The sequence below is a fragment of the Crocuta crocuta genome, unplaced genomic scaffold (assembly GCF_008692635.1).
Source record: "Crocuta crocuta isolate KB4526 unplaced genomic scaffold, BGI_CrCroc_1.0 scaffold65, whole genome shotgun sequence".
Lineage (NCBI taxonomy): Eukaryota > Metazoa > Chordata > Mammalia > Carnivora > Hyaenidae > Crocuta > Crocuta crocuta.
The window spans coordinates 441747-468660 of NW_027530683.1; the positions used below are offsets into that span (position 1 = coordinate 441747).

Sequence of the window (26914 nt, forward strand, 5' to 3'; positions counted from 1 at the left end):
TAGGAGTTGTCCAAAGAGTACAGAATTTCAGTTTCATGCAGGATAAAAAACTTCTAGAGATCTGTATTACAATGTGCATATAGTTAACATTACTGTAGAGAGGAATTTAAGAATGTAGATTTCATGTTAATGTTTTTTTCTTGTTTTTTTACCACAAACAACTGTTGACAAAATTTGTTTAAACTATTTGCATGGCAGAAAACACTAAACACTATTGGGGAGCCTGGGTGGCTCAGTCAGTTAAGCGTCTGACTTCAGCTCAGGTCATGATCACACGGTTTGTGGGTTCGAGCCCCGCGTCAGGCTCTGTGCTGACGGTTAGCTCAGAGCCTGGAGCCTGCTTCAGATTCTGTATCTCCTCTCTCTCTGACCCTCCCCTGCTCACACTATCTCTCTCTCTCTCTCAGAAATAAATAAAACATTTTTAAAAATTCAATTTAAAAAAATTAAGAAAAAGAAAATACTATTAAAATGTTAAAATAGGGAAAAATATATATAGTACATACCACATTTGCCTTAAGTGGGTATCTGCACTTTAAAAGAGCACATCAGTAGGGCACCTGGGTGGCTCAGTTGTCAAGTGTCCAACTTGCGCTCAGGTGGTATCTCCCAGTTCCTGAGTTCGAGCCCCACAGTGGATTCTGTGCTGACAGCTCAGAGCCTGGAGCCTGCTTCAGATTCTGTGTCTCTCTTGCTCTGCCCCTCCCCTCCTTGTGCTCGTGTCTCTCTCTCAAAAATAAGAACACATCAATTTAAAACATGGATATTCTTTAATGCAGCACAATTCCATTTCTATAAATTTAACCTAAGAAAATAAATGAGGATAAAGATAGTCAAAGAGTACAATCTTGTTACAAGATGATAAGTTCTAGGGATGTAATGTACGACATGGTGACTATAGTTAACAATATTGTATATTTAAAAGTTGATGGGTATGCCTAGGTGGCTTAGTTGCTTAAGCATCTGACTCTTGATCTCAGCTCAGGTCTTCATCTCAGGGTCATGAATTCAAGCCCTGCACTGAGCTTTGTACTGAGCATGAAGACTACTTTAAAAAAAGAGAAAAAAAGTTTCTAAGAGAATAGATCTTAAGAGTTCTCACCACACACACATTTTGTTAACTGAGGTTGTGGATGTGTTCACTATTGTAATCATTTCGTAACATACATGCATATTAGTCCAGCACACCATACACCTTAAACTTCAAAGACAATGTTAAATGTCATATATCAAGCTGGGAAAAATGAGTATGCAAACTTGTATGTATAAGGATTTTCACTAAGTGTTCATTTTTTTAAATGTGTTATTTTTGCAAGAGTGCAAGCAGGGGTGGGGGCAGAGTGGGACAGAGGATCTGAAGTGGGCATCACGCTGACAGCAGCAAGCCCAACATAGGGCTCAACTCCATGAACCATGAGATCATGACCTGAGCCAAAGTTGGATGCTCAACCAGTTAAGCCACCCAAGCGCCCCTAGTTAAGTGTTCATTGATGACAATTGATTAAATTATGGCACAGGTATACAAGGAAATACTGTGCTGCTGGTAAAAGGGATGAACTAGATCTACATATATTTACATAAATAGAATGTTAATTGGTATTAAAAGAGGTTTGTTACAGGATACTGCATATGTAATGCATAAATATATATGATTATAAGCGTACTATCAAAAAGACTGGAACGTTACAAGTAGATTGTACGGGAGATGGAGATATTTTGCTTTTAGCTTTAAATTATTTGGGTTTTGAAGTAATCATCCCCACAATCCCTAAGTCAGGAGGGCTACCTAGCAGAGGTCTTGGGTTAGGAAGAAAGACATTATGGAGGGTGCCATCTGGAGAGAGGATTTAATGTACATCAAGATGCCCAGTGCCACAGAGAAGAGATTGTTTACTATGTGGAAGTGAAGCCAGTGATACAGATCAGCAAGTATTTAAGCCATTTGTACGGAGGAGCCATGTAAGCCATTGTTTTCTCTTTCAAAAGCGGGAATCCGTGGGTTATCGGCTATAGATCTAGTGGAAAGAATACTTCTCCACTCTCAGCCAAAGTTGTATTGAGCTTCATTCAAACTGCCCCTTTAGGATAACAACCTTCTTTGAATTTCTTTATTTTATCTGTCTATCTATCTATCTTTCTATCTATCATCTATCTTTTGAGACATAGCACAGTGGGGGAGGGGCAAAAGGAGAGAGAGAGGCAGGTTCCACATTCACTGTGAACCCAAGGCGGACCCTAGTTCTAAGACTGAGATCATGACATAGCTGAAGTTAAGAGTCAGACACTTAAATGCCTGAGCCACCCAGGTGGACTTCAAAATATTTTAAGAATGTGATATAGGGGTGCGTGGATGGCTCAGTCACTTAAGTGTCCAACTTTGGCTTAGGTCATGATCTCACAGTTTGAGGGTTAGAGCCTCACATCGGACTCTGTGCTGACAGCTCAGAGCCTGAGCCTGAGCCTGCTTCAGATTCTGTGTCTCCCTCTCTATCTGCCCCTCCCCTGCTTGTACTTTTTCTCTCTCTTTCTAAAATAAACATTAAAAAATATATATATGCTTTATATTAAACAAGGCAATAATTTAAAATAGAGGCAAGGGGTGCCTAGCTGGCTTAGTCAGAAGAGCATGTTATTCTTGATTGTGTTTGACCCCATGTTGGGTGTAGAGATCGCCAAAAATAAACGAACAAAAAACTTAAAAAGAAATATATACATAAGCAAGTTAAAATATTTTTTATATGAAGACATCAGAATGACAGCCGTTGTTTAGCTTGCCTAAGAACCTGTGGGGTGTTCTATAAACTGAAGTAGTCTTGTGGCTCAGTTTCTTCCACTTATAGGTCAGTCATACCTAGGTAATACTGAAAAGTAATTCAGAATCTGTGTCACCAATGTGAGAACACACAACTGCAATGTTTGGTGTCAGCACTGGAAGCTATAGACAGGAAATCTGCAATCACACATGATCTAGAGGTAGGTTTTATAACTACTGTATTCTAAACATCCATCTGTGAATATCCAGAAACACCTGCAACTACAATTTGATATGAAAACATCTAGGACTTCTGATGCTAACAAAGTCACCGGCATTGATGAATGCTACTATGGTTTGTTGCCTATATTTATAACTGAAGGAAATGCTAAGTAAAAGGAGTCTAGTAAAAATAGAGATGTAATTTTTTTCCCATTCAAGTTCATGGACTCCAGGTTAGAAACCTGTGAAAAGGGATAAAATCATAAGATTGGTGTAAACCTTGAGATAATCTGTGTAAATTGCACAGTGCCTGTTGTGTGTACACATGGAAATAAAGAATAAAAATATCACACGGACTGTTCTGGTTTATAAGCCTTTTGCAATTAGAAAGATTAGATTTCAAATTCCTTTTGCATGACTTCATCTTAATTAGAGTCATCAAGGGTCCTTACTGAGTAGCATACCTGTTTTAAGAGCAGAAAGTAGAGAAGTATGCTGTATGAATGACAAAATATGAGGACAGCACAAACTGTTTAGTCAGTGGCTTCTACTAACTGTAATGACAGCTTGATCCCTTGTGTCTAGCAATCAAACCTTGTAAGAGGATTTAGGACTGGAGATGTCATCAGAACTTTAGTCCATTTGGACTACTGTAACAGAATACCACAGGCTTATAAGAAACAAATTTATTTCTCACAGTTCTGGAGGCTGGGAAGGCCAAGATTAAGGCACAAGGAGATTCAGTGTCTGGGGAGTACCTCCTTCCTGGTTCACAGATGTTTTTGATTGTGTCCTCACTTGGCAGAAGGAGACTAGTTAATTCTCCAGGGTCTCTTTTATAAGGGCACTAATCCCATAATGAGGACAGAGCTCTCATAATCTTCCCAAAGACCCTACCTCCTAATATCACTTTGAGGGTTATGATTTTAATATATGCATTGGGGGGGGGGTAATATTCAGTCCACAGCAGGACCCAATATGCAGTGACAAGAGGAAACAAAATCCTAGAGCCAAGGTTGCCTGGTGAATTGTCTCAAAGCCCTACTAGAATATAGCTGTACGATGGGAGTTCACTCAGGCTCTTAGACTGATTGCAGAAACTGGGATTGGCATAATTTTGGGGGTCATCAAAGTACAAGAAACTGGATAGAACCTACAAAAGCTTTTCAAAATGCTCTTTGAAAAATGCATTTTGTGATCAAATATATTTTGTAAATCCATCTTGTTTTGTAGATCTTCAATGCACATTAATGGCATGTTACAGGTTCTGAAAACCTCAATAATCAGCTTAATGTTGTTTAACTTAGTACTTGATCACAGTACTATTTTTTTTTTCCAGAAACCCTAATAGCTCACATAAATGAATATTCTAGCATCATTTGGGAAACATTCTTTTTTTACAAACTTGGTGGCAGTTTGGTAACATGTATAGGCAAAATATAATCTTGGCATGAACACAGGGTCAACTTGATCTTTCTCAATCTTTCTCAAATTTCTAAAACATTTTTTAGTGTTTATTTTTGAGAGAGGGATAGAATGCAAGTGGGGAGGGGGAGAGAGAGAGAGGGAGACACAGAATCTGAAGCAGGCTCCAGGCTATTGGGCCATCAACCCAGAGCCCGATGCAGAGCTTGAACCCACAAGCCGTGAAATCATGACTTGTGCCAAAGTCAGAGGCTTAACAGACTGAGCCATCCAGGCACCCCTCTAAAACATTTTTTTATCTTTGACCCCAGATGCTGGAACTGATAACATGAACTACGTTTAATCTAATTCAGCCTCTCACTGCTTATTCTGCTAAAAGACACAGATGAAATAATCTTATTTTTAAAATTAGAAATGAATATAATTTTAATAAAAATATTACAACTTAACAAACATATAATGTCCTCCTGAACAAAATAAGTAATTAACTTTTTATGTGGCAAAAAATTAGAGGTGCAATCTAATTTACTTTGTCACTGCTCCCACCAGAGACACGATTAAGCTACCATTTGGTAGCTGTAATTCTCAAAATGACTACCTCTACATTTTATATTTTGGGTGTCTGGGTGGCTCAGTTGGTTAAGGGTCCGACTTCAACCCAGCTCATGATCTCATGGCTTGTGGGTTTGAGCCCCGTGTTGGGCTCCGTGCTGACAGCTCAAGGGCTGGAGCTGCTTCAGATTCTGTCTCCCTCTCTCTGCCCCTCCCCCACTCATGCTCTGTCTCTCTCAAAAATAAATGTTAAAAAAAATTTTTTTTTTAAATATTTTGATTTATTTCTAGGAAAGAGAGAGAGAGAGAGACAGGGAGAGCAGGGGAGGGTGAGAGAGAGAGGGAGTCACAAACTCTCAAATAGGCTCCAGGCTCTGAGCTGTCAAGCACAGAGCCCATCACAGGGCTCGAACCCATGAACTGTGAGATCATGACCTGAGCCAAGGTCGCATGTTTAACCAACTGAGCCACCTAGGTGCTCCATGTGTTTCCTTTATTAAAAACATTAAAAAAAATTTTTTTTTAAATTTATTTCTAGGAGAGAGAGAGACAGCGTGAGCAGGAGAGGGTCAGAGAGAGAGGGAGTCACAGACTGAAACAGGCTCCAGGCTCTGAGCTGGCAGTCAGCAGAGCCCGACGCGGGGCCCGAACCCACGAACCGCGAGATCATGACCCAAGCAAAAGTCGGACGCTTAACCGACTAAGCCACCCAGGCGCCCCAAAATTTTTAATAAAAAAATAAATTTTACATTTAAAATGTGTAATTTTTAAAAACATTTTTAATGTTTAGTTTTGAGAGAGCCCAAGCGGGGGAGGGGCAGAGAGAGAGAGAGGGAGACACAGAATCCTATCAGGCTCCAGGCTGAGCTGTCAGCACAGAGCCGTTCGCGGGGCTCGAACTTAACAGACTGTGAGATCATGACCTGAGCCAAAATCGGATGCTTAAGCGACAGAGCCACCCAGGTGCCCCAAAATGTGTAATTTTTCAATGAACTTAAGGCTTCCTACCTGTGGTAAGAGTTGGGAAAATTTTTCTCTTCAATTTCTCTTTAAAATTAAAGGTAATTTGGGGCACCTGGGTGGCTTAGTCGGTTAAGCGTCCGACTTTTGCTTAGGTCATGATCTCGCAGTTCGTGGGTTCGAGCCCTGCGTCGGGCTCTGTGCTGACTGCCAGCTCAGAGCCTGGAGCCTATTTCAGAATCTGTATCTCCCTCTCTCTCTGACCCTCCCCACTCACGCTGTCTCTCTCTCTCTCCTAGAAATAAATAAAAATATTTAAAAAAATAAAATCAAAAGTAATTTTAATTGTGAAAGCCTTGATAAACACTAAAGCTATATTGATAGTCTTCTCATTCTTATGACATTAGTGGTTTAAAATGTCTTTAATTTGTCTCTACACTCCTGAAAAATATCCTACACCAGATGAGTCCTTATAAACAGGAGTTCTCAGTTCACTATTAGCATTCTGTGGCTTGGGGCACCTGGGTGGCTCAGTGGTTAAGTGTCCGACTTCGGCTCAGGTCATGATCTCACGGTTCGTGGGTTCGAGCCCCGCGTAGGGCTCTGAGCTGACAGCCAGCTCAGAGCCTGGAACCTGTTTCAGATTCTGTGTCTCCCTCTCTCTCTGACCCTCCCCTGCTCACACTGTCTCTCTCTCTCTCTCTCTGACATAAATAAAAACAATGAAAAAATTAAAAAAAAAAAGGATTCTGTGGCTTGCTGGAAAATAGAGATGTAACTACTTAATTTATACCACTTGTCTTCTGCACATGCAAAATTGCCTTTTTTATCTATTCCATAGAATTCTATTCTTTTGTGAGTAGCATGTATAACAACATGCTCAGCCACTACTTATAGAAGAAATGTAAATTAAAGGAATAATTGATATTTCAACTTTATTAAATCAGTCCCCAGCGCCTCACCCCACCAAGCATCAAATCAATCAAATCAGCAAAAAATGAGAGGCTATACACTGCTAGCTGGGGTATAGGTTAGAAATCTAAACTCTATGGTAGACCATGCTAGCTGCCTATCCAATATTCACTCTTTTTTTTTGTTGTTGTTTTATTTATTTCTGAGAGAAAGAGAGAGAGACAGCATGACCAGGGGAGGGTCAGAGAGAGAGGGAGACACAGAATCCGAAGACAGGCTCCAGTCTCTGATTTAGCCGTCAGCACAGAGCCTGATGCAGGGCTCGAACCCATGAACCGTGAGATCATGACCTGAGTTGAAGTCGGATGCTTAACTGAGCCACCCAGACGCCCCTCACTCTCCTCTTTTCTAACAGAACCCCCATTTTTGACAGGTGTGCAATGTGCTCAGCTAAAAAAGTATACTTTCCAGCTTTCTTCATAATTAGAAAATGTTATAGAATACTGGGAAATAAGATATAAATTGCGAGTTTCTTGTAATGTTTTGCTCCCCAGATATAGACAAGAGGGAATAATACCATTTTCTCCTTTCTGGAACCTATGTATGAGGCAAGAGATAAAGCAACCATATCATGACTAAAAAGATGAAAGCTACTAAAATTGATGAAAGAGAAATCTGGATGTAGCCCAGGTCATTTAAGATACTGTAGAGCTGCTGTACCAACCCTGAGCTTCTTAAACCACAATTATTATGAGAAGCAAAAATTAATCCCTAATTTTTAAAACCTCAGTTCAGTTTTCAAATGCAGTATTAACTGATAACTCATTACTGGCAATCGTACTCTTGGGAACTTCTGGTCAAAGAAAGGAAAAAGTTTTGAACATGAAGATATTCATGGCAGCATTTTCTTTATGGAATTAACACTGAAAACAGATACCCAACAATGAGAATGTTTAAATTATGATAAAATACAACTTGGATTATTAGTCTACTACTTAAAAACCAGCTAATATGTTACAGAAAAGATTCAAATATAAAATTTATCTAGTCAATTTATAACTAGTGGCAAAACTACTGGTTGCTTGATCCACCGGTATTTCCAATGCCCTCTTCCTTTCCCTGTGCCCCCAACCCCCACGCCCTTTTCCTTTTCTACCTCTTACTGGAAAGACTAGAAAGGCTTACAGTTTTGCTTCCCCACCCTTCTTGAGCTACAGGTGATCCTGTTATACACTTGTGGCCAACAAATGAACACAAATCTGCTATGAATTTCTGGAGGTTTTGCTTTTATGAGAAAAGAATCAGATGTGAAAGGCTCTGACTCGTTCCCCCTTTTTTCAGTCACACTGCCTTATCACATTCAGTACAGACACATTGCCTTGAACTGCAGTGGCTGTCTTGTTACTTACACAGAAAAGGCCAAAAGACTCAAGAGACATTGGTATTGTGTAATCAATCACAGAACCAATGCCAGTAGCCCGGTCCTCTAGACATCTTGTGTGAGAAAAATAAAACCCTACTGAAAAACCACTGCTACTTGGATCTTCTGTTAAAGTAGAAAACATTCCTACCCAATAAAGAAATAGATAAAAAATACATAAATTATAAGTGATATGAATAAGAGATTTTACAGAAAAAATGATGTATTAAGAAAAAGTACTATTGAAAATGACTTGTTAAGAAACTTTTGTTTGTATAATAAAGCAGTTAAAAAGTATTGTGCTTAAAGGGAAAACATTAATTTTGTTGCCAACTGTGAAAACATCTGCCATTAAATCAGGATTATCTTAATTCTAATACTAAGGACATTTATCCATTGTCTTTTGCTCAAGAGTCAAACAAGATTTTTTTAAATGTTTATTTATTTTGAGAGAGAGAGAGAGAGAGAGGAGGGAGAGGCAGAAAGAGGGAGTGAGAGAATCCCAAGCAGCTCTGTACTATCAGTGCAGGGCCCAAGTGGGGCTGGATCCCATAAACTGTGAGATCATAACCTGAGCCAAAACCAAGAGTTGGACTCTTAACCAACTGAGCCACCCAGGGTGCCCCAAAAAACACATTTTCAATAAAAGTTCATGTGTATATATGTAAAGAAACAATGAAACAGCACCTCTAAAATGTCATCATACAGTTTGTGTACAGGATGCTTCACCAATAAATGGCACTCAATTTGTTTTAAAAGCATGTGATTACAGAAAACTGTTTAAACTATTCATCAAAAACAGGCTGGTTGGGATTTTCCAAAGATACTTCAGATATTCAAAGCAATACAATTTATCTCCTGAATATCAAGTTGAGATGCACAGGTTGAGATGAAGAACTTTCAAACAGTGCTGAAGACACAATTCTCACTTGAGTTCTCACTGTACATCCTCAGACTCAGGCTGCCTTCATCACTGGTATCTTCTTTCCCTGAGAGATCAACTACATCAAGATGGTTCATCAGCTAAATCACGTTGGTCAAAATACCTAATAAAGAAAGAATTTAACATATGCTTTAAAAATATTAATAGCAGCACTACTTATAATAGCAAAACACCAGAAATAACCCAAACATCCATCAATAAGGGCACTGGTTGAATAAACAACAGTATATCAACATAGTGAAAGACTATAAGGCTTCTGTAAAGAAGAAATGAGGAAAATACCTACATTGCTATAGCACAATTTCTAGAATTTATTAAGTGAAAAAAGAAAGGTACAGAACAGTATGTTTAGTATGCTACCTTTTATGAGCATGTGTATGAATGCAGATATATTTAAGTATACTTGCTTCTACTTTAAAAAAAACAATGAAGGATAAACCAAAAGTTAATAATAAAATGGAAAACTAAGGACAAAAGCTAAAGACGATAAAGGTGAATTCTAAAATATTTCAAATGAACCTTCAATTAAAATTTTAACTTTGTAATAATGTAAATACTTTATGTGACTATAAAACAGGATTAAAAAAACAGAGAATAGGGGCGCCTGGGTGGCTCAGTTGGTTAAGCGTCCAACTTTGGCTCGGGTCATGATCTCATGGATCGTGGGTTTGAGCTCCGCAATGGGCTCTGTGCTGACAGCTAGCTCAGAGCCTGGAGCTTGTTTAGGATTCTGTGTCTCCCTCTCTCTGACCCTCCCCTGTTCACGCTGTCTCTCTCTCTCTCAGAAATTTAAAATTTTCTACCCTCACTGGTAATTAAACAAATACACATAAAAACACTTTTTACCTTTTTATTATGAGAATGGAAATATATTAATTGGGCAGTCTCACTGATACTTTCATAGGAACACAGAAAGGTATGAGTTTCTGGAAGGCAAACTGTTAATAAATATCTTGGTTTTAAAAGTACATGCCTAGGTGGCTTTAGTCGGTTAAGCATCTGACTCTAGATTTCTATTCAGGTCATGATCTTGCGGGTTGAGTTCAAGCCCAGCATCAGGCTCCATGTTGGCAGTGCAGAGCCTGCCTGGAATTCTCTTTCTCCCTCTCCCAAAATAAATATATACACTTAAAAAAAAAGTTCATGCCTAAGTAAATAAATAAATAAATAAAAGTACATGCTTGCCTTTAACTTACTACTAGGAGTTTGCCCTCAGGAAATAACTTTCTCTGCAGGTCTTCACTGCAGAGAAAAACTAAAAATATAGGGAATTGTGATATGTATAATATTGTTTCCTTATACCTTAACTTCCTCTGCTTGAAAATGAAAATAATATTCTCCATTAATAACACTATTATAAAGCAAGGAGCCAAGGGTTACTTACCTGCTAACCAGGCAGATTAATAAATTCAAAGCAGGAACCCGCTCATCATCTTTGCTGTCCTAAAGGAAAAAAAAATGTAGATTTTTCCCTAATAGAATATTAGGGAAAAAATTCTCCCTAGTATTTTTGGGGGCAAATTTCCTTTTAAGATGCAAAACATGCATAATATCACTATTATTAGATAATAGTAATAACCACATGGCAATAAAAAAACTCAAAGAAAAAGGAGAAAACTATAGAATTAATAACACTGGAGGAACATCTAACATGATCTTTTATGGGTTTTTTGTTTTTTTTTTAATTTCTAGGAGAGAGAGAGAGAGACAGTGTGAGCAGGGGAGGGTCAGAGAGAGAGGGAGTCACAGACTGAAACAGGCTCCAGGCTCTGAGCTGACAGTCAGCACAGAGCCTGATGCGGGGCTCGAACCCACGAACCGTGAGATCATGACCTAAGCGAAAGTCGGACGCTTAACCGACTAAGCCACCCAGGCGCCCCTAACATGATCTTTTAAAGAAAAGGTCCTCAACAGGGAGAAGAAACAGTTGAAGCCTCAAAGGAGAATAACTTGGGAGAGAGATCTTTTCTGGTACCAAGTAGAGGAGCAAAACAAACAAAAAAGCGCCTATATCCTAACTAGACAGTAGTGAAAAAAATTATGGAAAAATATATTAAAGAGCTTACAACTAAGGAGTATAATCCTGGCTTCTAAATTAAGACATACCCAAAACAGTCCAGATCAGGTTCTCAATTTCTCAACTATAATGAAGTAGTTGCTGAATTGTATATTTTATAAAGTAGTCCTACAGAGTATGAAATTTATTTATTTATTCATTCTTCATTTTAAGATTTTTTTAAATTATTTTAACATTTATTTTGAAACAGCATGTGTGCCTACATGCACATGAGCAGGAAAAAGGCAGAGAGAGAGGGAAAGAATCCCAAGCAGGCCCTGTGTTGTCAGTGCAGAGCCCCGTGTGGAGCTCGATCCACAAATACGGTGAGATCATGACCTGAGAAGAAATCAAAAGTCAGACACTTAACTGACTGAGGCATGCAGGTGCTCCTAGATTTTTATTTTTTTAAAGTCATCTCCACATCCAATGTGGCGCTTCAACTAACAACCCCACAAACAAGGGTCACATGGCCTATTGACTGAGCCAGCCAGGTGCCCCTGAAATTTATTTTTATACATTTCAAGATTTAGTCACAATAACCTATTGAGTAATGTTATAACAGACATGTCCCATGTTATTTCAAACTAGGGACACACTTCATGATGTTAGTGCACTCAACTCTTATGTGTCAAGCACTAATATGGAACAAAGCTAAATAAAACCTACTACCTGCTAATATAATAGCACAGAAGATGAAATATCCATATTAACCTTAAGGAAAGGAAAAATGTGTTAAGCACCCATAAAAAAGATACAAAGTATGCTGGGAAAATACAGGATACAAAGATTCTTTTTAATTGTTAGGATCAGGGAAAGTATCATGGAAAGAAGTGGAATATGAGGAGCGTCTGGGTAGTAGCTCAGTTGGTTAAGCATCTGACTTCAGCTCAGGTCATGATCTCAAGGTTTGTGACTTTAGTCCCACATCCCTGCTTGGGATTCTCCCTTTCTCTTTACACCTCCCCTGCTTGTACTCTCTCCCTCTCAAAATAAATAAATAAAAACTTAAAAAAAAAACAACACCAAAAGTAGTGGAATATGAGCCAGATTGTAAAAAGTAAATGCTGTTTAGATGCAGAACTAGAAGACTGAAAAGGCACTTCTACAGAGGAAATAAAGTCTAGGAAAAAAACATAGGAAATACTTACTTAGTATTAGTAGCAAGTACATTTTGCTTGGAGTACAGGCCATATAAGCTAGTTTCGGCCATATAAGGGATGTTTAATAAAAATATTTTGGAGTAGTCAGTGGAGAACAAGTATACATTTTGTGGAAGGGAAAGAAGGGATGAAAGAAGATAAATCACAAATGGGCTTAATCTGGGATAAAATTTATTTATATTGTACTGCTGTAGGTATGAGTCAGTTAAGCATCTGACTGGAGAAATTCAAAATAATCATTATGAGGGGCGCTTGGGTGGCTCAGTTGGTCAAGCGTCCGACTTCAGCTCAGGTCATGATCTCACGGTTTGTGGGTTTGAGCCCCGCATCAGGCTCTGTGCTGACAGCCGGCTTCAGATTCTATGTCTCTCTCTCTCTCTCTGACCTTCCCCTGCTCACACGGTCTTTCTCTCTCTCAGAAATAAATAAAACATTAAAAAAATTGTTTTAAAACAAAATAATCATTGTGTCAGAGACTGTTAGTCCTTTGAAATAATAAGTTGTAACTTACCACTAAGAGTCTTACTTCAGAGCACCTTCTTGCAAGCTGCCGAATCAGTGAATGAGCCTCAGGTAATAAAGGTTTTTCAAGACAGGCCAATAAAGCATACAGCCACCTTCCCTAAACAGGATTTTAAAAGGTAGTAAGTTGCAAATATTGCACTGTAGGTTTAACTTTAAAATGTCCGATGTTGTGTCTGGTTATTTGCTATGGATTAATTCATGTAACATTTAACTGTATTATGTTTGGATACAGACAACAAAGGATCATCTAGACATCCAGCTGATCTCTTTTGGATCTTTTGTTTACTATAAACACACAACATCAGACACTTCAAAATACCCTTAGCCCCAAAGAATTCATTTCAGAGATTCTTACTACAATTGAAGTCTTAATTCAGGAGCAGAAAACTACATTAAGAAGTGTGTAAGTCCTTGCAAAAATTAAGATACATTTTTTCTCTACCGTCCATAGAGAGATGCATGAATAATTTTATAGCTTTGTCCCCTGTGTCTATACAAAGGAACTATACTCTAAATGAAATAATGTTCTGATACTTCTATACTTCTATAAGTACCATGGCAAATGAAATCCATCCCCATCCTCTTTTAAAATGGGGTTTTTCAGACTATTAATAAATAAATAAAATGGGTTTTTGGGGTGCCTGGGTGGCTTAGTCGGTTAAGCGTCCGACTTTCGCTTAGGTCATGATCTCTCGGTTCGTGGGTTCGAGCCCCGCGTCGGGCCCTGTGCTGACTGCCAGCTCGGAGCCTGGAGCCTGTTTCAGTCTGTGACTCCCTCTCTCTCTGACCCTCCCCTGCTCACGCTGTCTCTCTCTCTCTCCTAGAAATAAATAAAACATTAAAAAAAAAAATAAATAAATAAATAAAATGGGTTTTTATTTTCAATAACAAAAGGAATATACACAATGCAGAAAATCTGAAGAATACAAAAGCACAAAGGAATAAACAAACCTGCAATCCCACCATCCAGATAAAATTTTTGCTAAAACTTTAAAAATGTTCATCTTTTTCCTATTTATACATACAACTTTTAAAAGGTAAAGCTCCATCATTACTTTAACATTAATAATGTGGTAATAACATTTTGTAACTATCTCTTTTACTTGCAATACATAATAAATATGATGTTGTTATAGTTATATGGGATTGTTATATGGGATTAATGAGGGAATGTTATTAATCTCAACATAGCAGATATATAAATAGTATTTAACCACGCACTTATCATACTTTCCTGTCATAGCTGGTTTATTCTTTCTTACCCCAAACTTTGTGAGGTTATAATGATAGATATTATACCTCCAGGACTCACTCTAGAGTTGGAACACAATAGGAGCTTAATTAAATATTTGTGGAATGAATGTTCCATTTTGGATGCACCAAAATTTCTTTAGTCAATTTCCTATTGTTGAGCACTTAGGAGGTTTAATTTGTTGCTGTTATATAAAAAATAGTGAGATAAATATCCTTAAAGTTTTACTCATAACCAAATGTCTTTTAACCTACAGAAATAGCAATTGTATATGGTTCAACTTAAAGTGGAGTTTCAGGGAAAAGAAACAAGAATCCCTTGCCAATGGTATTATTAACTGGTTCATTCCTTTTGGAAAGCAATCTGGTAGAATGTAACCGATGCTTATAAAACCTTGACCCAATAATTATATTCTAGCAATATCCTGAGAAATTGACAATGAAAATGAAATTAATATAAATGTTTATAACTTAGTCATGATGTAAAATATAAGGAAGAACCCAAATGATCATTAGAGAATCAAAGTAAACTATAAGACATTAAGACAATGGAGGGGCGCCTGGGTGGCTCAGTCAGTTCAGCATCTAACTTCGGCTCAGGTCATGATCTCACTGCTCATGGGTTCAAGCCCCGAGTCGGCTATGTGCTGACAGCTCCGAACCTGGAACTTGTTTCAGATTCTTTGTCTCCCTCTCTCTCTCTCTGCCCCTCCCCCACTCACACTCAATCTCTCTCTCAAAAACGAATATTAAAAAAAAGACATTAAGACAATGGAAATTACGTGAATGTGAATTATCATACAGAAATATATATATAATGGTGAGCTAAAAATCCCAGAATACATTAATTATACTATGTAAAAGGCACATTTGACCACTGAATTAGAAACAGTGATTTATTTTTTAAATTTTTGTTTATTTTTAATTAGAAAAATTTTCTTAAATGCTTTTATTTATATTTGAAAGAGAGGGACAAGCCTGAGTTGGGGAGGGGCAGAGAGAGTGCAAGACACAGAATTGGAAGCAAGCTTCAGGCTCTGAGCTGTCAGCACAGAGCCCAATTTGGGGCTCAAACTCATAAACTGCGAGATCATGACCTGAGCCGAAGTCGGATGCTTAACCGACTGAGCCACTGAGGTGTCCCAACAGTGATTTATTTTGATTTATTTTTTAGAAACAGTGATTTTAAACATTGTTTTTCACTTAAACAGTACACGTAATAAGCAGAGATAATACAATATTATTATCGGAATTATTGTAATTACAATATCGTAATTATTATTATTATTGTAAAATACAATAACGAAAAATGAAAATCTAGTGATAAAGAATACGACCATTATACTTATCTAAGGGCCTTATCTAAGCCACTTGGCTGAATGGCAAGCTTAGAAACTTGTATAGTGTATTGCACTGTTGGTTAATCTGTTTCTCTCAGACAGACTCTAAACTTCTGGAGGGCAAATATTGTATCTTATGCTTTGACATGGAGCTTTGGAGCCTCAAGTACACTCTTCTACAAATATCCTTAACTATAAAAAATACATATTTCCAAAAATTAAATCTAGCTTCCAAGGACAATAAAATTTCTTACTAGGGGATTAAAGCAGATAATTCATTTATATAATGCCCACCAAACTGACACGTTTTCAAAGGTGAAATACGAGCTGTGAATATAAAACTATAAAGTAGAGGGGCCATTGTAGCATAGTCGTTAAGAGTGTAGCCAGGCTACTGGGGTGTGAATCTCTGTTCTGCCAGTTGTGAGATGTGTGACCTTAAGAAAGTTACTGAATCCTTGTGTGCTCCAGTTTCCTTATCTGTAAAATGCAAATAACAGCTCATAGGTTACTGGAGGATTCAAGGAGTCCCTATATTCAAAGTCCTTAGAGGAATGCCTGGCACATAGTGCTTGCTATTATTGTTGGCATTTGATAGTCTTTGTAGATTGGATGCCAAAGCCATGTGAGAAAATGTATTTCAAACTTTGTTAGGAGAGTCAAAATAGAATTTCCATACTGGATGCCAGTTTGTACCTATTTGTCACTGGACTGCCATGAGATACTCTTTTCCCAGGATATAAATAAACTCTTTAGCTGACTTTTTCTAAGGCAAGTCTTTTTCAACAAAAGAAATAGTATGTTGATTTGCATTCCAGCATAAATTCCTAATTTCAGTGCAAGCAAGCATAGTTTACATTGTACACATAGTTATACATAGGTATGATACATACACATATAAACATGTTAGTCATACCTCATATATAAAATAAGTATATATAATTTTGTCTATGAAAATAAAAAGATGCAATAGTACCAGTTCTGGAGTAAAGTCTCTTTCTCCAAACCAATTGCTCAGATATTCCAAGACACTAGTTACTGTCGCCTAAAAAAAAGGAGAAAGGGGAAGTGGAAGAAATAAATTAGTAATAAAACAAAGGTAAGTTCAACATGGGTTTCATTAAGTTTAGTTAGAAAACAACTCTGGGGGTGCCTGGATGGCTCAGTCAGTTAAACATCCGGCTTCAGCTCAGGTCATGATCTCATGGTTCGTAGGTTCGAGCCCCACGTTGGGCTCTGTGCTGACAGCCAGCTCAGAGCCTGGAGCCTGTTTCGGATTCTGTGTCTACCTCTCTCTCTGACCCTCCCTGCTCACACTCTCTCTCAGAAATGAATAAAAAACAAAAAACAAACAAAAAAAGAAACAACTCTGATATTTAAAGTGGTCCCATTCTTTAGACTTCCAGAGAAAATTATGATTGTATTTAGTAATTGATTAGGTGGCTCACTCAGTGAGAAGAGACTTTTTAGACAAATACTCTTATTTACTTTCAAGCATCAATATCTTGGCTTAAATCCTAGGATTTCATTTGTAACTACTAATTTAGTTTATAAATTCTTGAAAAAACTCCATGTGCTTTTTTTTTTTTTAATTCCACTCTTAAAAAAACTGTGTAAACACCTTCAAGTTATTTTCATTAAGTCAAAGTAAAAATCTAAAGAGAAAATTACTGTGGAGAAAGATCTGTTTTAAAGCTAAATAGGCACAATTTGTTAAACTGTTGAAAATACTCTTTCACTTATTTAAGTATAGTTGGACACTGAGAATGACCACAATAGTATTTAATGCAAATGATCATGTAAGTTAAACTGTTAGCCAGTATATGATTTACAAAAGAGTAGGACTTTTAAAAAATATTTATCTTCCAAGGGCAGCCAATGCTCTGTGAAGGCAAAACAATCAAAAGTTTTACTTGCTCTTTAAATAGGTAATAGAGTTCCTCGTCCTAAAAGACTGAAGAACCAAAGTCCATATTTCTCCCCTTTGATCTAAGAAATTAAGTTATTTCATTCTTTTTCTTTAAAAAAAAATTTTTTTTAGGGGCACCTGGCTCAGTCAGTTGAGCATCCAACTTCAGCTCAGGTCATGATTTCATGGTTCGTGGGTTCAAGTGCTGCGTTGGGCTCTGTGCTGATAGCTAGCTCAGAGCCTGGAGCCTGCTTCGAATTCGGTGTCTCCCTCTCTCTCTGCCCCTCCCCTGCTCATGCTGTGTTTCTGTCTCAATAATAAACATTAAAAAGAATTTAATAAAAAAAAAGAAAAAATTTTTAATGCTTACTTTTGAGAGACAGAGAGCACAAGCGGGGGGTGTGCAGAGAGAGAGGGAGACACCGAATTCGAAGCAGGCTCCAGGCTCTGAGCTGTCAGCACAGAGCCTGATGTGGGGCTTGAACTCACTAACTGCTAAATGATGACCTGAGCCAAGTCAGAGGCTTAACTGAGTGAGCTACCCAGGCGCCCCTATGTATTTCATAATAATCTCACTTTGATTTTACTTCAAACCCCAAAATCTAAGACTTAGAACTGAAATGTATACAATTGAATAGTTTAGTGACATGATTTAGTATGAGCTCTGGAATTAGGTCCATTAAATTTTGCTGAAAAACCACTTGCAAGTCACTTAATCTCCAATTTTATTTCCTAATCTATAAAAATTGTATATTACTAATAACTCCCCATAGAGGGCTGTATTGGGGATTAAATACGAACTGTTAAAAAGTTTAGAATAAGGTCTTATATACTGTAAGTATTCAAGAAATGTATTCATAATACTTTCACACACACTGAAAACAAAAGAATAAATACAGCCTTATTATGGATTTTACCTGATTCATTCTGCTAACAATACTAAGCAAGGGAGGAAAACCAATCTGAAAGAAAAAGGAGACTGAAATTTACTAAATGGTATTATAAAGGAGGCTTCACTTTATTTTTCAAATTGGTGAATTTCTCACCACACTATTATTTAAAAATAAAGAATGAATAAAGAAATTCCTTCACTGCCCATCATAATAAAACATCTCATCAACTACAATGTTGGTAATACCTCAAAAAATGTTTTGCAATCTGAATATATAAATTTTAAAATAGTGATTTTGGTATTAAAATGTTAAAGTATGCAATTTCTTAAAATGATAATACGATATAATTGATACTATGACAATAACATGTTGTATACACTTTTTCAAAATCTTCAGCTAAAGCTAACATTTTCAGGAATTAAAGGTACTTGACTTAGAGTGATTTTTCAAACCTAATCTGATTCAGGTAAAAAAAAGTACTTTGAAATATAATGCTGGGGACCGTCATTATGAAACTTCTGAGAAAGTTAAGAGGATATGCATTAACTCTGCATCCTTAAATGATTCTTTCACATGGTGTATTTTACTTCTGTATATAAGTAAAATAAATACAATAAATTTTAATAAGTTTTAACTGTCAAATTAAAATACATTTTGAAATGTAACGTACATTATGTATATTATACAGAAGAACAAGAGATTGTATAAGAAACAGTGTCAAATTAGCTAGCCTGCAGTAGATCTGAATCTACTTACACCCCTACCACCATGTGTAAGAGTGCCTATGTACCCAGGCCTTGTTGACACAGAATATCAAATTTCCCTTTCTTAATGTTACCTGAAAAATGGCAGATCAGTTGACTTCTATTTCTGTTACAAGTGAATATGGGCATCTTCTCATGCAACAGGAATTCATATTTTTATTTCTGTGAGCTGTCTATATTCTTTGCCTTTTCTGTTTTAATTGGGTTCTTGATCTTTTAATGATTTTTGGAGCTTTTACATTTTTTTGGATCAATTAGTTTTTGTTGTTGTTTTGTGAAGTGTTGTTAACACTTCATCTCCAGAGTATGAAATCTACTAAGCATTTCTTTAGGTTTATTTATTTTGAGAGAGAAAAAGAGAGTGCACGCACGCAAATGGGTGAGGAACAGAGAAAGGGGGAGAGAGAGAATCCCAAGCAGTCTTCCCACCGTCAGTGCAGGGAAGTCAGATGCTTAACCAACCAAGCCTCCTAGGTGCCCCTGAAATCTACTAAGTATTTTTAAGCATCTAACTGTGTCATATTTTCCTTTGTTTCCCTTACTACTCAAAACTCATAACCCATGCTAATTGAAAAAATGCCCTGGGGGCACCTGAGTGGCTCAGTTGGTTAAGCATCTGACTTCCCCTTAGGTCATGATCTCACAGTTCTGAGTTTGAGCCCTCCATTGGGCCCTGCACTGAACATGAGGAGCACACTTTAGATCCTCTGTCTCCTCTCTCCGCCCCTCCCTGGCTTGTACACACGCATGCATGTTTTTTCTCTCTCTCAAAAATGAAAATACATAAACAATAAAAAGAAAAAACAAAGCCCCTGAATCTTATCTAACTCACAAAATTATCACATAGCTAAAAAGGAAGAGATAAGAAGCCCACCTAAAGAAAAGTCACAGTACATTGTTTCAAAAACTGGGCTGTACTTTTTTAAGTTAAAGAGCCAATTAACTAAGTGTCAAAGGTTGGCAAATATTTTCTGTAAGGAGGCAAACAGTAAATATTTTAGGCTTTGCAGGCCACACACGGTCTCAGTCACTTAGTATTATAAAAAACATTCATAGCTCACTGGCTGCACAAAAACAGGCTGCAGACTAGATCTGGTCTAGGCTGTAGTCTGTGAAGTCTTTATATTAAATTATGCACCAAAATTAAAACACTTTTGTTTTGTTTATCTACATATCACCTACTTGTACATAATCGATTCCAGGACCTTCAATTGTAGCTGGTCCCACAGCCCCTTCAGCACATAACCTTTCACCCAGACAAAATTTTTTCCAGCCTTCTTCATCTTCAGACCTTGGCTAGAAGAAAAAGAAAAAGAAAAAGAATTTACCTATTTCTATGTATTTTTTTAAATGTTTTATTTATTTCTGAGAGAGAGAGAGAAAGAGAAACAGCATGAGCAGGGGAGGGTCAGAGAGAGAGGGAGACAAAGAATCTGAAACAGGCTCCAGGGTCTGAGCTAGGTGTCAGCACAGAGTCCGACGTGGGGCTCAAACCCACGAACTGTGAGATCATGACCTGAGCTGAAGTTGGACGCTTAACCAACTGAGCCACCCAGGCGCCCCATCTATATACTTTTCTTTTACTGAGTAGTAAAAGATATGGTGCCTGTTATGGACTGAATATTGTCCCACCAAAATTCATATGTTGAAGCCCTAACCTCCAGTAACTTAGACTGTGACTGTGTTTAGAGACAGGACCTTTATAATGGATTATATTACACTCAGGTTTTTAGGGTGGGCTTTCATCCAATCTGATTGGATTATTCCCTATAAGAGGGAATTTAGATATACCAAGAGGCACTAGAGATGCTTGTGCACACAGGAAAGACCACATTAGGACACAGCGAGAGGATGGCCACCTGCAAGCCAGAGAGGCCTCAAGAGGAGTCAAACCCACTAACACCTTGATCTGAGACTTGACAGCCTATAGAGCTGTGAGAAAATAAATCACTGTTTAATAAAACACCCAATCTTTAGTGTTTTATTACGGCAGCTCTAGCAAACAAATACAGTGCCCAAGTGTTACACATTATGTGGGACATATTTAGTTTGGATCAAACTTTAATGGACACTAACAAACAAGGGTAGGCTCGAAAAAGGGTGATAAAGATAGAAACTGGTATGGAAAAAAATGCACTAAGAATGCTTACAAGAACAAAGGATGTTTATACCAGGGAAAGTCACAGCGTGACGTACTTTGCATACCTGGGAGGACAGTCTAGTCAAAAGATAACAGGATTATTCTACACCACCAAATGTAGGAGCAGTGGGGAGAAGCATTCAGCTCAATATAACCAGGTTAAGAAAACAATTTTTATTTGTACACATCACCTTGCACATTACTTTGCATAGGTGTAGTTTTCCCCCCGCAGGATAAAGAGCTTTCATTAGATTCTCAGGACAGATATGAGACCCGCATTGTACTAGAACAATGTATTCGCCCTTTCCCATTACTCTATTAGGTCAGAGACTATTTCTGCCTCAGGTAACACTGAATACCCTGATTATTAAATATAGCAGGTGCTTAATAAGTGATTGAATAGATCAATAAGTGTTTATATTTACATAGTTGCTATAAATGTCAGAATGCTTTAAAAATTTTTCATTTTATTATTTACATAATGTTTACTTTTGCCATGATGAACATATTATTGCTATTAATATTCCACTGTTTTGAGGGACCATAACTTATTCAATCAATTATGTTAGATCATGTACACTTGTGACAAAATTATGTTGTCCTAATGTTACTAATGCAGCTTCTTTTTAAATTAGTAAGCATGTACCTTAAAGTCCTGATGCTGAGCAAGAAAAAAATATATCTACTCATCTACCCTTCCTCCCCGACCCCCTTTTAATAGGAGGCCACATAACACAGCAAAAGGCTTTATAGCTAAATAAACTTCAATTTGAATCTCTGAATCTCAGCTATCCCTTTTTAGACCACTTTGGACAAGTAATATTAGTTCATTTTATACTTTTCTTAGAACAGAGCTTTCAACTGGTATGGAGAAGAAAGTAGTCTATAAAGTGAATCTCTCAGCTTTCAGCTGGTAGTCAAAGGCTATGCAAGCAGCCTCCTCCGTTTATCACAATGTGTCACCCATGTAAAAGACATTAGGAGCACTGCCTATAGGAAGCTTCTAAAACCTGGAATCTACAAGTTACCTGAAACTGTGAGCAATATCATGTGCACACAATTTTTTCCTCTGAAGATAAATAACTTTCATTTGATTCTCAAGAAGAACATGAGACTTCCTAAAACATTAAAAGTATTGTCCTGGAACAATGTATCCATCTCTTCTCCAACTCCCATTTTTATTCAGTAGTCCAGACAGAACAATTTCCTGAAGAGTTTAAAATTATATCTAAGACAGGGCGCCTGAGTGGTTCAGTTGGTTGAGCATCCAACTTCAGCTCAGGTCATGATCTCACGGTTCGTGAGTTCGAGCCCTGCGTTGGGCTCTGTGCTGACAGCTCAGAGCAATGGAGCCTGCTACAGATTCTGTATCTCTCTCTGTCTCTGGCCCTTTCCTGCTCATGCTGTCTCTCTCTCAAAAATAAAATAAACTTTTAAAAAATTAAAAAAAGTTATATCTAAGGTGATAAGGCACAGAAAATACTACTTCCTAGTATGCATGACAAGCTTTACCAAAATGTCTGTGGTATGGCACCATTACCTCACCAAATCTTATTGTAAATACTGAAAATATATTTATTTTCTAAAAAACTAATGCCTAGAAGAACCTTTAAAATTTGTACAGGCCTAACAATACCTATCCAAAGCCTCTCAAGATGCTGTGGATTAAAACTGTCATAAAAATAATAACTTGCATTACTGATTTTATACTTTTTTAAAAAAACTTTTTATGTTTTTTATTTATTTCTGAGAGAGAGAGAGAGAGAGGAAGAGAGAGGGAGAGAGAGACAGACAGCATGAGCAGGGGAGGGTCAGAGAGAGAGGGAGATACAGAATCTGAAACAGGCTCCAGGCTCTGAGCTGTCAGCACAGAGCCTGACATGGGGCTTGAACCTACGAACTGTGAGACCATGACCTGAGACAAAGTCGCACGCTTAACCGATTGAGCCACCCAGGTGCCCCACTGATTTTATACTTTTAAGGAAACCAATATAATGGAATTTTTTTCTATTACTGGTCAATGAAAAGCAACAAAAATAATATAGAATAAGTAGGTAAATCTTTAAAGACTGGCAGTAAATAGGAACCACTTCAAATAAGTACACATCATACAGCTTAAACAAAGAAACTTACATACCATGGTCACGTTACTGTCCAACTGTTGTGATTTCCAGTGACTTCTATGTCTGATCACACTCTGAAGGAAGAAAAGTTAGACAAGTGATCTTCAGTGAATGGATAACTGAAAAGAAATGAAGTTTGCAACACTGTAACAATCCTGAAATTTGGAAAACATGTTTCAAACTGTATTATGTCTAATAATTATAATTTGGTATATTTTAACTTCATCCTTCAGAAATCTTGAATCTTATTTTCCCAACTATAGACTAAGAACAGAAATAAATCTTGATGGAGGAAGGAGGGAGGGAGGGTTTTAATTTGCTTAAATAAAGTGCACTGACCTGTCGAACAGATGAAAACTGTGCCACTTGTTGTTGTTGCCATTGAAGTGTGGGAGAATACCCTTCAGGAGCAGGCTGGCATCCTGAAAGCTAGAGATCAATTCATAAATATTACAATCAATGTCAGTGTTATAATTAGAATCTCATCCCCTTGCAAAGTAAAAGAAGAATCAAGATGAAGAGTAATAAAGTGAATGATTAAGACCAAATAAGAAAGGGGCGCCTGGGTGGCTTAGTCAGTTAAGCGTCCGACTTTTCGCTTAGGTCATGATCTCGCGGTTCGTGGGTTCGAGCCCCGCGTCGGGCTCTGTGCTGACTGCCAGCTCAGAGCCTGGAGCCTGTTTCAGAGTCTGTGACTCCCTCTCTCTCTGGCCCTCCCCTGCTCACGCTGTCTCTCTCTCTCTCTTTCCTAGAAATAAATTAAAAAATTTTGAAAAAAAAATTAAAAAAAAAAAAAAAAAAGACCAAATAAGAAAGATACTACACTTTTTGCACATGCAAAAAGTAGGTCTTTCACGTTACTATTTATGTTCAAATTTAAACATTAGGAAATGGGGCGCCTAGGTGGCTCAGGTCATGATCTCACGGTTCCTGAGTTCGAGCCTGGAGCCAGCTCTGAATTCTGTGTCTCTCTTTCTCTCTGCTTCCCCCCACTCATACTCTGTTTCTGTCTCTCTCTCAAAAAAACAATCACATGTTAAACATTAGAAAAGCATCCTTGCATAGTCACTTCAGTAAGAGCAATCTGGAATGATTCATAGTTGAAGTTTCTAAACTAAGAAATCTAAATTATACAAGTCTTGATGATATAATCTAGTCCTAACTTCCTATAATAACAAAACTGTTTGAAACAAAAAAATACATCAGAAATAAAGGATTCTGGTATGGGTAGAATGTTCTCAAATAATTTAAGACACTTGACTTTACAAGGGCTACTTCAGCTTCCTAAGACAGCACAACAGTTCAAAATTAATCACATACTGCCCTGAAATTAAATAGTATGGTCATTTTTTAAAAGCTAAGTATACAAGACATTCTCTTCCATCAACTAAAAACTTATAAATAGGAATGATATGAAACATTATAGTATCTGAGTTAAAATTTCTTCATTATAGGGGCCCCTGGATGGCTCAGGCAGTTGAGCGTCCAACTTCAGCTCAGATCTCACAGTTAGTAGGTTCGAGGCCATGTTGGGCTCTGTGCTGACAGCCAGCTCAGAGTCTGGGGTCTGTTTCAGATTCTGTGTCTCCCTCCCTCTCTTACCCTCCCCTGCTCATGCTGTGTATCTCTCTCTCAGAAATAAAACATTTTAAAAAATTAAAAAAATAAAATTTCCTGATTATAAACATCAAATAAAGAAATTACTTAGAACATGAAAGGAAAAGGACTTCTCACAATTTAAAAACTGCTGCTCTCCTCTGACCTTGGGTTAAATAGTATGTTCCCCAGAGAGACCTTCTGTCACTACTTTATATTGTTACTCATTGGTCATTATACATTTGATTTTCTTCACAGCAATAGTCACAATATATAATTATTTAGTTTGCTTGTTTGCTCTCTGTCTTCCTCAGGAGAATGTAAACTCTGTTAGGGTAGGGATTTTTCTGTCTCATTCTCTGGTGTATTCCCAGTGCCTGGCCCAACCTAGATGCTTAATAAAAAATATGGTGGGGTGCCTGGGTGGCTCAGTCAGTTAAGTGTCCAACTTCAGCACGGGTCATGATCTCACGGTTCACGGGTTCCAGCCCTGTGTGGGGCTCTGTGCTGACATCTAGATCAGAGCCTGTTTCGGATTCTGTGTCTCTCTGTCTCTCTGACCCTCTGACCCTCCCCTGCTCACACTGTCTCTCTCTCTCTCTCAAAAATAAATAAAACACTAAAAAAACTAAAAAAAAAAATGCTGGATACGGGGTGCCTTGGTGGCTCAGTCAATTAAGCGTCTTGACTCTTGATTTTGGCTCAGGTCATGATCTCACAGTTCATGAGTTCAATCCCCATATCAGGCTCTGCGCTGGCAGTGCTGAGTGTGCGTGGGATTCTCTTGTCTCCTCTCTCTCTCTGCCCCTCCCCTGCTCGCTCTCTCTCTAAAAATACATAAACATTTAAAAAATATGCTGGATAATATAAATGAACAAAAATGTTCAACCTGATCAAGTAGTTAGAAAAATGTAAGATACTTGACTTTCTATTCTTAAAAAACAAAACCCAGTCAAATTCAAAACATGAGAACTATACTAAATGAGATTAAACATCAGCCCAACAATAATTATGAAGACAATAAGGAAAAGGTTTCCTAAAAATAAAAGAGAGTGTAAATAACCTATTTAAAGAGTCCTTTAGGATTGGATCACCTCCTTAAAATATGATCAGTAAGTCTCCATTAATGCCAGGGCTACGGAAAACCTCTCTGGAGGCAGTAAATGCCAACTGTCCTTTTGGGGGAAAAGTACAAGCTAATGTCTAAAGTCACAGGGAGTAGTCAGATCTTACATATATCATAATAGATACTGTGGGATACCATTGCATTCATCTTTTAATATAGACTGCGAAGTGGGGGGGAAGGGGAGAGGGAAGAATCCCCTGCTGGGTAATAAAACTTACAGAAACATTCACACTTTGCTTCCTTTTCAACTTCTTTGGGTCAATCTGAGCTACCACAACATCTGGGCATTGAGCTGCTTCGATCCTACAAGCAAGCAATAAATGCAAGAAATGTGATTACAGCTGTGCTTTGTTTATGTGTAGTAAAACAAGCGATCCATTTCTACAGTTCTTTACGAATACAGAAAATAAGTTCAGAATTGCAATTGAAGTACTAAACAATGTATTTCTGAAAGTAACTGCACTGAAAGCAAGGAATTTAAGAATATCAATCTTGACACAGGTAAAACTCAACCATATAAAGATGTAATCAAGCTATCCTGATTCGACCCTACCTCGCGAGATATTGGGGACGGCAACAGAGGCGGGGCTTTATCACATTTACCGGGCAGAGCGGATGACCAGCCCACCCTCACAGGCCAAATCACTCACTGGACCCGCCTCAGGTATTCTTGAGGCGTGCTCGGGGGTACGGAGGGATCAAAACTTTCTGTCAAGTCGCAGGGCTCCACTGGCAACAGCCGGGGCATCAACTCTTCTACTGCAGACTCTGCTGGTATCCACGCCATGGTTTTTAACCCAGCAGTCCCATCCAGCGCATGCGCCAAATTTAGGTCACAGCGC

At 37.9% G+C, this 26914-nt stretch overlaps 1 protein-coding gene across 3 annotated transcripts; it reads right to left on the reverse strand.

The window, feature by feature from the left end:
- Positions 1-8519: 8519 nt before the first annotated feature.
- On the reverse strand, positions 8520-26880 carry GEMIN2 (gem nuclear organelle associated protein 2). Of its 3 annotated transcripts, XM_077769194.1 has the most exons (10): positions 26723-26880; positions 26291-26375; positions 23690-23779; positions 23365-23424; positions 20270-20383; positions 18348-18392; positions 16498-16566; positions 12917-13027; positions 10571-10629; positions 8523-9289 (listed from the first exon to the last, which is right to left on the reverse strand). In XM_077769194.1, the coding sequence occupies exons 1-10, from the start codon at positions 26857-26859 to the stop codon at positions 9250-9252; spliced, it is 810 nt and encodes a 269-aa protein (XP_077625320.1). In that variant the 5' UTR covers positions 26860-26880; the 3' UTR covers positions 8523-9249. The 3 variants fall into 3 exon arrangements, with proteins under 3 accessions (XP_077625322.1, XP_077625321.1, XP_077625320.1); XM_077769196.1 differs by lacking the exon at positions 10571-10629 and having other exon boundaries at positions 8520-9289; XM_077769195.1 differs by lacking the exon at positions 18348-18392 and having other exon boundaries at positions 8521-9289.
- Positions 26881-26914: the final 34 nt, after the last annotated feature.

Coding starts and splice junctions, on each gene's coding strand:
- GEMIN2 (XM_077769194.1), bottom strand. CDS start 26,859: ATGGCGTGGATACCAGCAGAGTCTGCAGTAGAAGAGTTGATGCCCCGG. Junction 23,425..23,689: donor AGTTTTCATCTGTTCGACAG/GTCAGTGCACTT, acceptor TTCTTCCTTCAG/AGTGTGATCAGACATAGAAG. Junction 9,290..10,570: donor TTAATCTGCCTGGTTAGCAG/GTAAGTAACCCT, acceptor TTTCTTTATTAG/GTATTTTGACCAACGTGATT.